The following is an 11,811-nucleotide window of genomic DNA, read 5'->3' as shown; positions in this document are numbered from 1 at the left end:
CTCCGGCACGTTCGCCGAGGCGGCGTGCGCCCGGCTTGCTCGAGCGGCCCCTCCTTGCACCCTTCGGGTCTAGCGCCCTGGCCCCTCCTCCGGGTGGTGGGGCGACGCCGGCCGCAGGGACCGCACGGTCCGCGCAGCCAGACGAGCTGGAAGGGAGGTGCGCAGGGCGGGCCCCCGACTTCGCGCGCTGCTCTAGACGCCGCAGGCCACCCCCTCCGTGCCTTACTGGGAGGGAGCCTCCTCTGTGCTTCGGGCGCAAAAAGGAGACCTTCCTTTTTCCGAACTCCCTAACCTTCCTAATTCCCGTCCCGGGTCCCGCACCCCACATCTGCAGGTGCCTCCCGGGGTAGAGCACCACGCCGCCAGAGGCCCCGCCCACTCTGGGCAGGCCACGCCCCCATGACGTCACGGAAACGAGGGGCTTCCGCAGAGGCTGCCCCGCCCTGCTCCCCTGAGACCCGCCCAGCTGGCGGCCACCTAGGACGTGCCTGCTTGCTCCCAACTTTTGTCTCCTCGCCTTGAGAACGTCCTCATGCGGCGTCCTTGTTTCTTCTCCTCTTGGAAGCTCCGCGCGATCTTCGAGCGCTGAAACAGTTTCCACGGAGGCAGGCGCCCCAAGGGCAGCCCTGAGCTCGTGACGTCAATTTGAGCGCCGGCGCAGGAAGGACCCCCACGTGCGCTGGCGTCCGCTTTCGTCATTCCGTGTCGGCGGAGCGGGGCTCGCGGAAGGGGCACGTGCGCCGCTGAATGGAGCTGGTAGCTGGTTGCTACGAGCAGGTCCTTTTTGGGTTCGCTATTCGCCGGGAGCCGGACGCAGGCGGCGAGCACCGGGAGGTCAGAGGGGGCGCGCGGAGGGACCGCGGGAGGAGGTGCGCGGGTGGGTCCGGGCGGGTTCCCCCGCGGCGGAGGTGGGCACGGCGTCGCAGGTAAACACTTTGATCTCTTAGGGCTTCATTGATGAATCTAACCCACGCGTGTAATTTAGTTTAGTTTTTTTTTTTTAATGTAGAGTGGGCATTTCATAAGACGAGGTCGTGTCTGTTGGGTTTCACAGACTTTCTGAGCGCGGTCCAGGAAGGAAGCTGGCGTTCCTGGGTTCAGGGTTTAACGCCTGTGAGTTGACAGCCAGTTTCACGTGTTCAGGGTTTAATGAAAGAACAGTTTGCTCTTTTATTGAGTTTTGTCTTGGGATTTTTCAAGATAGTAGAGCTGAGTCTGGATGAATCTCTCATTGGTTAAAAAAAAAAACAGTGTTCCAATTTATTCAGTAGTTTCGGACTCTTTCCCCCCCCGAGTGGGGGGGGCATTCGTTGGTAAAAGGGGTGCGAAGAAGCCAGAAGAATGGATCCGCGCTGGAGAGCTCGCTAGCGTGAGGAGAGCAAGGGGGACAAATGCATGGAGAAAATGACAACAAAATACAATTATCTTTACCAGATGTGTGAGCAGAAATGTTAAGTAAAATTGCCATTAGTGAAACAGGTAGTTAGGACCTGTCCAGGACCAGAAATAAGATCTAATTTTTAGCCTAGTCATGTTTTTTTCCCCCTAAGAAAAAATAGGCTTCTTACCTTTTTTATTTTTATTTCTTCAGTATTTATGTACGAAGTCAAGGTGTCAGTCTTGAATTAATCAGAAAACTGGATGTATATAATTTGACTGATTACTTTTGTTTATTTCATTCTCTACCTGGTCATTAATCTGCTTTTGGCCGGAAGGTGACATCTCTTGAACGTCTAAAGATGGTGCTATTGATTGTGTTTTCTTTGTAATGAAGTTGCTGTGTTGTCCCGGACACATAGTCGTCCTCACAGCAATAGCCCGAGGCGGGTACAGCTGACTCTGTCTTACAGGTGAGAGCCTGAAGTTGAGGTAGGTTAGGTGACCTGCTCCAGGCCACACAGGAGATGATCGGGAGACTTGGGACTCCCATCCCCAGGTGTGTGTGAAATGTGAAGCCCTGACACTCTCCACTACTGCTGCTAAACCTAGACAGACAGTAGCTCAGATAATCAGCATTCCTTCTGTAATATGCACAAAGGTTTTTTGTTTGTTTTTACCGCGATAGCAGTCCTCAGGAATATTGTGTCTTTATTCAGAAGAGCTCCCTTGGTCCTGGTTGCTGGAAGCAATGTCTGTTGCTGTAGGTATTTAGAAATTAATTTGCTGTAACACATCTTAAACATGTTCAGAGAGGTCTGATTTTTTTTTTTTCCTTCTTCTTTGGTTTGTTTTGCTAATACTTCCTAATGCATCTTCTTCCATTTGAGGTGTGTGTATGTGTTTTCAGCTGCCAGTCACTCTTGGTGCTCATCCAGTCTCATTTATTTAATCCAAAAGTTGCATCTCCATAAGCATAGAGTTCTTGAGACTTCGTCATGGGTCATTCTGTGGGGCTTATATTGGTACTGATGGAAGGAAGCATAATTTTTATCCTGTTTATTTTTCTTTGTAAGACTTGTCATTATACTCCTCTGTATGTGGCATCGTATTTGTTTACTGTCTGTCTTTCCCCCAGGGATGGCAGTTCTGTTATAATAAGGACATTGTTTACTGCTATATATCAACCATCTAAAATAGTGTCAGGTACATAGTATTCATTTAGTATTCGAGTAAATTCAAATCAAAATCTGAACATTTGAATGAATGAATGGTATCCAAGCCTCACATATAAATAAATATATTAAGCAGTTAAGGGTTTGGCTAGGACCTTAAAGTAGCCCTGTCTCCATAATTGTTTTGGAGTCAGGATACCCAGCATTGCCTTCCCATTTCCTTGCTGCCTGCCGTATTTCTCAGGTTCTTTGTTTTTCTTAATCTACTATCATTGCATACTTTTCTTCTCCTTTTGTAAGTATCTACTGGTCGTTTTCATGGATCGTGGAACCACTTAGGTGTTTCGAGTAACATCTGTTTGCATTAAGCTGCAGACATTTTTGTAGGGAGCAGAAAGGTACTTGGTGTGTGCAGTAGGAGGCTTGATTTACAAAGGAATTCAGAACTATGATATGATTGTGACATTGTGTGTTTTACTCTTCAGCAAAAATGGACTGCTGTGGCTGACTTCACTCACCATGCCCACACTGCCTCCTTGTCAGCGGTGGCTGTAAATAGTCGTTTTGTGGTCACTGGGAGCAAAGATGAAACAATTCACATATATGACATGAAAAAGAAGATAGACCATGGGGCTTTAGTGCATCACAATGGTAAGAATATTAGATCCTATAAGATAATGTTGAGGCATTATTACTTTACAATTTGACTTCATTTGAATGATTGATTAGGTGTCTAGGATGTAGCATGGTCTGTGCTAGGAAATACAGAAATGAAAAAAAATGTGGTCCTTTTTTTTTTTTTGTCTTGTTTTTGTTTTTATCCTTAAGTTCTTCACAGTCCATATTGGGAGAGAGAAGGAACTCACTTAACTCACTTGGTGGGGGAGTGAGTGGAAGCAGCTTTTCAATGAAAACTTCCCCCAAATGACATCTGATTGAATTGTCTTAAAAGTACCAGTTAGCCTGGCAGGAGAAGGGCATTCTGGGCAGAGCAGGAAGCGGAGGAGCACGGTAGCAGCCTCATGTTGATAGCTGACTTGGTTGAGGGAGTACCACATGCCTAGCAGTGTGCCAAGAAGCTACTGTTACAGCTTCAGATTAAAGAGGAGAAAACTGAGATTCAAAGATGTTAACTTGACTTGCCAGTGGTCACAAAATAATAGAACTAGAACTCAAACCTAGGTCTAGAGCCCATGTTTTTAACTGTTGTGTGCAAGTAAATATGTATGATGAGAAGGTGAAAATGGAGGTTGGGGTGACTGGAGAAGTAGATGGGCCAGGTCCTGGGTGGCCCTTGAGAAGAGGAGGTTAGGGATTGAATGGGAGGGAGGGGCCCTGCAGGCTTGACAACGTGCTGGCACCCAGGATGTGAGAGAGATGCTGAGCAAGAGCAAGCAGAAGACTGATGAGAGTCTTCTCTGTTGAAGCTGGAGGCTATGAATCGAGTAACATCCGTTTGCATTAAGCTCAGACATTTTTGTAGGGAGCAGAAAAGTACTTGGTATGTGTAGTAGGAGGCTTGATTTACAAAGGAATTCAGGATTTTTGGTGAAAGAAGAGATTGTTGGGCTACAGAAGGTGGGGGGGGGGTGCTCTGAATGGTCTATAGATCTCTGAAACAATAAAGCAGGTAAACTGTGAGTGAAGGGGGCCTGGTAGGGTTGGTGAGAGATGAGGTTGTGGGCAGGGATGAGGTTCGTAAGAGTTCACGAGTTGTGATGTGCAAGCAGCTCTAGGTGGTAACTATGTCCCGGGGTGTACGCATCAGGGACTGAACCAGAGAGGGAGGCGAGGCCACTGGAGTTGAGGAGGTCAGGGGTTGGTAATGCTCAGGTCATGCCTGGGTTTTCCTCGGCGCTGGTGAAGTTGTCCAGGGTAGTGGTAGGATCAACTAGTAGGCCGAATAGGTGTGTTTTTTTCAATATTGAACTCCATGCTGTTTTTACTGTATTTCCCCAGGGACAAAGAATGGAGGCTTAACACGTGTTCCAGGAAAGGGGCAATGGAAAGGAAGAACTGAAAATCGTAGCCCCGGTTAGACGTGCCCTTAGCTTGGGGACACTCCGTCATGTTGGCTTCCTGCAATTAAAGCCAGATGAGACTGCCACGCATTGGTTCTAGCAGTGAATTTGGAGTAGTCAGTGTCTGTCTTAGGTCCTTAGCTACTTTGACAAGCGTTTCCCTTTCCAACAGAAGCAAGGCTTTGATCGAATTCAACATGCGTTCTTTTTCCATTCTGTCTCATCCAATCCCAGTTCACACAAGAAAGTCTTCTCTCCCCCTTGGGTGTGGAAGAAATAGTTAGACCTGGTCTGCCTGAAGCCACTGGCAAGGTGTTCCACAGTTGGAAAAGGACTGACTGAGAAGGAGCTAGGATGGGGATGAAGTACAGTTCCTATTTTTCTTCATTCCTTGTGGAGTTCTTGCCTGTTTGTTTTTGTAAAAAAAATTTCTTCACCTAAGACTTTAAGGTATATTTCAGTAATATTAAGACGTTAGATGTTTTACTTTTACCACAGTGTAGCCTTCAAACCAGAAATGGAGTTTGCATTCAAAATGAACATTAAGTTTGCCTGTCTTGGTTTTTCCACAGGCACAATAACTTGCCTGAAATTCTATGGCAACAGGCACTTAATCAGTGGGGCAGAAGATGGACTCATTTGTGTGTGGGATGCAAAGAAGTGGGAGTGCCTGAAGTCGATTAAAGCTCACAAGTGAGTCAGGCCCCTTCCCCACTGGCGGTCTCTAGGTGCCAGTGAAGTTGGGGTCTAACTGTTAGTTTCCTTTTAGAGGACACGTGACCTTCCTTTCTATTCATCCGTCTGGCAAGTTGGCCCTCTCTGTGGGTACAGATAAGACGTTAAGGTAAGTCGTTAATGCTGAGAGCATCTTTTCCGAGTTGTGGTCTTTGTTCTCCAAGGACAACAGGAAGCTACCATCAGTATATTTTAGTATAATAGATTCGTTTTCTGTCTTGTCTCATTGCCGTCAGCTACTGAAAGGTATTGAACCTTTTCACAACGGTAGAGAAAAAAATGACAGGCTGTGTTCACTCGTACATAGTATATCCCAATCGTAAGCTGTGAAGAGGACGGTGGTCCTAAAAACAAATGTTTTAGGAGGTAAAATCTTTTGAAAATAATGTTAAACATTTTAAATATATTAGAGAGTACGGGAATGGATGAGTTACTCTTGCTTGATAGTAAATATTTCCAGTGTTGCTGTAAGAAACATATTCTAATTAGCTTCCTGTGTAGTCAATTGTTGTTTGAGTAAGTCTTCATTATGCTTACCTTTACGCCTAGTGTAAGTGATCTGTAAGTGAGCTGCTTATTTTGCAGAACATGGAATCTTGTGGAAGGAAGATCAGCATTCATAAAAAATATAAAACAGAGTGAGTACTTTTATTTGGAATGTTTTTTATAACTTCATGGAATATGAGTGTATGTACATCCACATATACTTTTATTTCCCTACTTGATGGTGGTTACCTCCTGGGGCAATAATTTAGGTTACTTTCCTTTCCCATTTTATTTATTTATTTTTCTATCTGTCTTAGAGGTTTTTATTTATTTGAGAGAGAGAGTCTGTACACGCAGCAGGGAGAGGGAGAAGCAGATTCTCCTGAGCAGGGAGCCTGATGTGGGACTCGATCCCAGGACCTGAGCCGAAAGGACTGAGCCACCTAGGTGCTCTCCTTTCCTTTCCCATTTTAGATGGGAATTCTCATCATGACTGTCACCTACCAGGTCTATGACTTAATGATTCTTTGAATCCAGTTCATTTTCTAAAACTTAACTTGTAAAATATGTACCGAAGTTTGTTGTGAAGGGATAGTGGATGTGAAAATGCACAGTGCAATCATTTACTTTTTTTATAATTACTCTGATCATTTCTTTTTCTTGTTTATGAACTAAAAAAGCTTAGTGTTTTTAACTTACAGATGCTCACATAGTTGAATGGTCCCCAAGAGGAGAGAGATACATAGTTGTCATCCTGAATAAAATAAATGTCTATCAGCTAGACACTGCGTCTGTTAGTGGCACCATCACAAATGAAAAGAGAATATCTTCTGTTACATTTCTTTCAGTAAGTGACCAGAAATCAGTGATGGGATTTTAGTGTATATGGTGATGGTTGGACTTGTTGATGACATTCTGGATATTCTTTTTCCCTCTTATAGGAGTCTGTCCTTGCAGTGGCTGGAGATGAAGAAGTTGTAAGGTTTTTTGACTGTGATTCACTAACGTGTGTCTGTGAATTTAAAGCTCATGAAAACAGGTATTTTCTTTGCCAGTCTCTATGTGCATCTATGTGTAGTTTTCATTAAGTGTTAATGTAGGCAGTAGTTTCATAAAACAGTGTCCATGTTTTCTCATGAACAACTGCAGAGATAGACATTTCTACATAAATATTTTTGGGGAGAGGATGGTGGAAATGTCTTCTTGGCCTTATGTTGTACAAAAGTGGGGATATTGGTATCAGGGCTAGTGATTTGCACAAGATATTTTTCCAGTAATATTATTAATCTTGGGGCTTGAAATCAACCATATTTGAAGAGGAACAAAAAAAATTAAACAATGTTGAGCTTTGCCAGGACCTCTCTTTTACTTATTCCCACTTCTTCCCCCTTTGTACAGTATTGGTTTTTTCCTACAGGAGAGATAGGTGACAGTATTGACTTGTTTTGTGCCAGTCTTTCTTACCTGTTACTGCTCGCTGTATTTCTAGGGGATAGACACTGATTCTCACAGTAAACAGTTATAAGTGACTTGGCCAAAATTACTATACTGTTAGGTGATGGAACTGTGATTCAAACCCAGATCTATCTGCCTCTTTTTTTCCTACTATTTTGGAAAAGGTGATAATGAACAGTTGTACTTTAATGTGCTTCATTTGCGTGTTCAGTATCTTAAATTTAGTCATAATTTTTATTTTCTAAATAACAGTTTTTAAGAACTGTCTTTGTAAGTACTTTGAATACTACAGTCCGTGTACAGGCCCTGGTTTTTCCCTGTATTGGGAAGTGTTCATTCAAGGGCATTTCAAATGTACTAATAACAATAGAACGCTTAAGTTAACACTTAAATCCGATCTTTAAAAAAAAAATAGCACTTAAGATATTTGGCCATTCATTCACACTGATTTAACAGGTATTCATGAGCATCCATTAAGAACTGCACTAAGTATTTAATTATGAACAAAAAAGACAAGAGTTTGCTTTTGTGGCTCTTATAGAGGAGCTAAAGATGATAAAAGAGTAAGCAGATAATTCTAACTGGAAAGAAATAGAAAAATGTGCCTTAAGAATACCAGCAGTAACTTAGTATGACTGGGAAAGGGAAGGGGTGGGACTCTACAGATGAAAAGGGACCTGTTTCTAGAGAGAGGAGAGAACTGCAGGCACAGTGGGACAGAGGAAGGAAAGAGCTGGGTGTATTTTAGGACTGGATAATGGAGCTTTGTGACTAGATCAGAGTGAGCCAAACAGTGCATGGCCTTGTAGAATTTAGATTTTATATAAGAGCTTTAGGGAGTTTAGATTTCATATTAAGAACCTTATAGATTTTGTTTTGTTTATTTCTTTCTATGGAAGAAATTAAAGGCAGACAGACTAGTTTAAGGAAGCAATCCCCATAGACCCTACCACTTAGCGTCAGCAGTTGTCAGTTTATGGCCAGACTTGCTTTATATATATATATCTCCAGCCCCTTCTCTCTCTCTTGTGTTATTTTTTAAAAGATCTGAGTTTTGTAGGATTTTAAGCCTGGGAGTAACATGATTGATTCATAATTTTAAAATATTGTTAGCAAAAATGGAAGCAGAGAGACCAGTGGTCTACTCGGTAATCCAGAAGAATAACAGTAGTGGCTTAGACAAGGGGTGGTGGCCCTGGACGTGAGAGAAATGGATGTGTAGGAGGAAGCCATGGTTCATCTGTTGCCTTACTTGTCTCTTCATCCTGAGCTTGGGAGTCTCTTCACGTGAGGGACTTAAGTATCTATTTCCTTTATGATAACCTGATTATAGTTATCATAATCTTCTTTTTAACTTTTTCTTAAGATATTGTTAACAGTCCATTTTATCTTGGGATTTGGTCCCTGAAAAGGACTCATTGACTCATAGGATGTGAAGCATAGTCAGATTTTATCACTGTTCCTTGCACAGTTTGGAAGCACTTGGAATTGAAAAATCAAGAGACTGTGTACATAGACTCTTTATGACAATATCATACTATGTGGGAGAAAGGATCTTTTATGGTGTTAATATTTCTATCCTAGGGTAAAAGACATATTCAGTTTTGAAGATCCAGAGCATCACATTATTGTTACAGCATCCAGTGATGGTTTCATCAAAATGTGGAAGCTTAAGCAGGATAAGGTCAGTGTCTTAGTACCATATAAATGCACTTTAATGCAAGTGTTATTATCAGTACTGCTTGAGTTCAGGGAGGTAGACTATTTTTCAAGGCAGAAGTCTTTAAAATCTCTTCCATGCATGCTTGATATTCATAGTTTTAATTAAAGTTAGGGTTCCAGGAGCTATCTTGGGGTTGGTATTGGTGAGTCTGAGCTGGCAAGGTGCCAGAACTCCTTTTTCAGAGAAGTGCTACTTCCATTTGTATAATGATGTTCTCTGTAAGATTTTGTTAAATAAAAATACTGCCGTTATTAAAAATTTGAAAATTACTGGTTGATAATGGAACCAACTTAAATTCTTTTCAGTAGCCTTGCTCTCACAGACCCTCTTCATTTATTATTCTTAATTCTCTTATAAACACATTCTATAAATGTGGTTTGTTAAGTGGTTGCAGGGTTTTGTGTTAAACCTAGAAATAAATAAAAGACATGGTCCTTTTCTTAATGAATTTACAGTTTTTGAATATTCAGAAACATGCTCTGTGAGGGCATGAGGGACATAGTCAAACCCAAAATGAATCAGGATAGATTTCTTCTAAATAGCATATTTTTTTCTGAAGAAAAATACCATAACTTTTAAATTAAAAACCTCCCAACTGGCTGGCTCAGTTGAAAGAATATATATGGCTCCTGATCTTGGGGTTGTTAAGTGTGAGCCTCATGTTGGGTTTAGAGATTATTTCAAAAAATAAAATGTTAAATAATAAGTTAACTTGATTATGGAAAAAGAAAAATCATTTAAAATTCCCCTATATTATCATGAATTTTTATTTCTTCTGTTTTAGAAAGTTCCCCCATCTTTACTCTGTGAAGTAAAAACTAATGCCAGGCTGACATGTCTTGGAGTATGGCTAGACAGAGTGACAGACACACAAGAAAGCCTCCCTTCAGCTGCAGAGCCTTCTGCTGGTAAGTGAAAGGGATGATTTTTTAAAAAATTGTAGCTCTTGAATTGTTGAAGTGGAGGAAATTCAGATAATTTTATTTTCTTGCCAACCTGTGTTTATTTCAAGAGGGGAAAAGCAGTCTTTAAATGCACTGTTTCTTGTATTTTAGTAAGTAAAGAGCAGTCCAAAATCAACAAAAGGGAAGCTGGCGATGTAGTACAGGAAGAAGAAAGGCAGTCCAAATCTAATGCAAAGAAATGTGGTTTAACTGGTGACAGTAATAAGCCAACAAAAGGAAATACCGTGGTGTCAACAAAGAAGAGGAAAATGGTAGAAATGTTGGAAAAAAAGAAGAGAAAAAAGAAGAAAACATAAATGATAGTGTGAATCTCACATTTCTCCTATGAGAAAAACTTCTTAGATGGAATCATTCGTTTCAAATGTGTCCGTCCCCCCACCCCTCCCGTGTAAAAGCTAGAAATTTCTTCTTTTGAAGAAAATGTACAGCTTAAAAAAAAAAAAAACTTTTAAGTGTTTATTATTTTTTTTAACAATGGTAAAACTATTTTTGCTAGACAGCATTTTATGAATTATAGACCGTGGTGATATATATACTATGTTAATGTGTAATATATAATTTTTGTTGTTGTATAAAGCAAATAAAGATCTTTCTCAAAATGCTTTGGTTTAAAACATACGCAGTTTTGAACACATTCTTTACCAAAGATGGGTTAGAGTGGTTTTTCAGGTTTTTCTCCTAAACGGGGGAAGAATGATAAAGCTGCCTTATTCTATGGCTATGGTTCTAGTAATTTCAGTGCAGATTTTATTCATTCTGGTAACAAAGGTATAAAAAGATTTTCATACCAGGAGACATATTAAGACAAACTTAAAAATCACAGACACATAAAATATGTGTGTGTAAAGCCATATGCTTAAACTCGGGGCTGTGTGCATAACAAATTCATTAGTGATTGCCAAGCCTCATTAAACTACTCTGCTTCCAGGTTGTGGACAACAAGATAATTGAAGGGTCAGAAAATGACATTTCTAGGGTTCTTTTCCATCTGTTTCTGGCCAATAACAAAAAAATCACATAGTTAATCTAACAAAGATAGTCTTAAATTCTGCCTGTTGATTATAATCTTGTCATCAGTTATTTTTCCCCTCAGTAGATTCCTGAGTGTTTTGAAAAGGCACATTATTAGAAGATTCATAGATTTGAATTAGCCGACCAGATGTCAGATACCTGAGGCCAACAGGGAATCCCTGCCGTAGAGGCAAGATGAGACAGACATCTAGCATTTGGACACTGGAATTGCCACACTCTTCCCAGAAAGGAAATCATCTAGGAAATGAGCCACATTCTGTATCTAACATCTCATCCACCTCTTGGTTGACTTAGGCTTACAAGCGAAGATGAATAGAATTTTGGGGGTTTTGTTATGTTTTTGTTTAAATATTTTTTAGAGCAGTTTGAGATTTGTTACAAAATTGAGAGGAAGCACAGAGAGTTCTTCTATATCCCTGCCTCAACACTTGGAGCGGCCTCGCCCATGATCAACATTACTCCTAAGAATGGTATACTTTTTGCCAAGAATGACCCTACATTGACATATCATAATCACCCAAAGTTCATAGTTTCCCTTAGGGATCACTTTTGGTGGTGTACACTATGGGGACAAATGTATAATGACATGTTATAATCCACAGAATAGTTCCACTGCCCTAAAACAACTCTTCCTCCATCTCTCCTGTACCTGACCTCCCATAATCACTGTTTTTTTTTTTTTATTTGTTTTTTGTTTTTTTTTTCCTTACTGCCTCCATAGTTTTGCCTTTTCCAGAATGTTAGGTAGGTAGAATCATTCAGTATTGTTGCCTTTTTCAGATCGGATGCTTTCACTTAGTAATGTGCACTTTAAGTTTCCTCTGTGTGTTTTCATGGCTTGT

At 41.1% G+C, this 11,811-nt stretch overlaps 1 protein-coding gene across 2 annotated transcripts; it reads left to right on the top strand.

Annotated features, from left to right (window-relative positions):
• Positions 1–458: 458 nt before the first annotated feature.
• On the top strand, positions 459–10,553 carry PAK1IP1 (PAK1 interacting protein 1). 2 transcript variants are annotated; one of them, XM_072813893.1, is made up of 11 exons: positions 571–834; positions 3,038–3,203; positions 4,512–4,586; positions 5,146–5,266; positions 5,343–5,417; positions 5,894–5,946; positions 6,496–6,641; positions 6,736–6,833; positions 8,834–8,933; positions 9,757–9,880; positions 10,028–10,553. In XM_072813893.1, exons 1-11 carry the CDS (start codon positions 748–750, stop codon positions 10,231–10,233), a joined length of 1,251 nt encoding a protein of 416 aa, XP_072669994.1. In that variant the 5' UTR covers positions 571–747; the 3' UTR covers positions 10,234–10,553. The 2 variants fall into 2 exon arrangements, with proteins under 2 accessions (XP_072669995.1, XP_072669994.1); XM_072813894.1 differs by lacking the exon at positions 4,512–4,586 and having other exon boundaries at positions 459–834.
• Positions 10,554–11,811: the final 1,258 nt, after the last annotated feature.

The sequence above is a fragment of the Canis lupus genome, chromosome 37 (genome assembly GCF_048164855.1).
Source record: "Canis lupus baileyi chromosome 37, mCanLup2.hap1, whole genome shotgun sequence".
NCBI classification, from domain to species: domain Eukaryota; kingdom Metazoa; phylum Chordata; class Mammalia; order Carnivora; family Canidae; genus Canis; species Canis lupus.
Note: the sequence above shows the minus strand (reverse complement) of the source record. Positions and strands in the feature narration are given on the sequence as shown.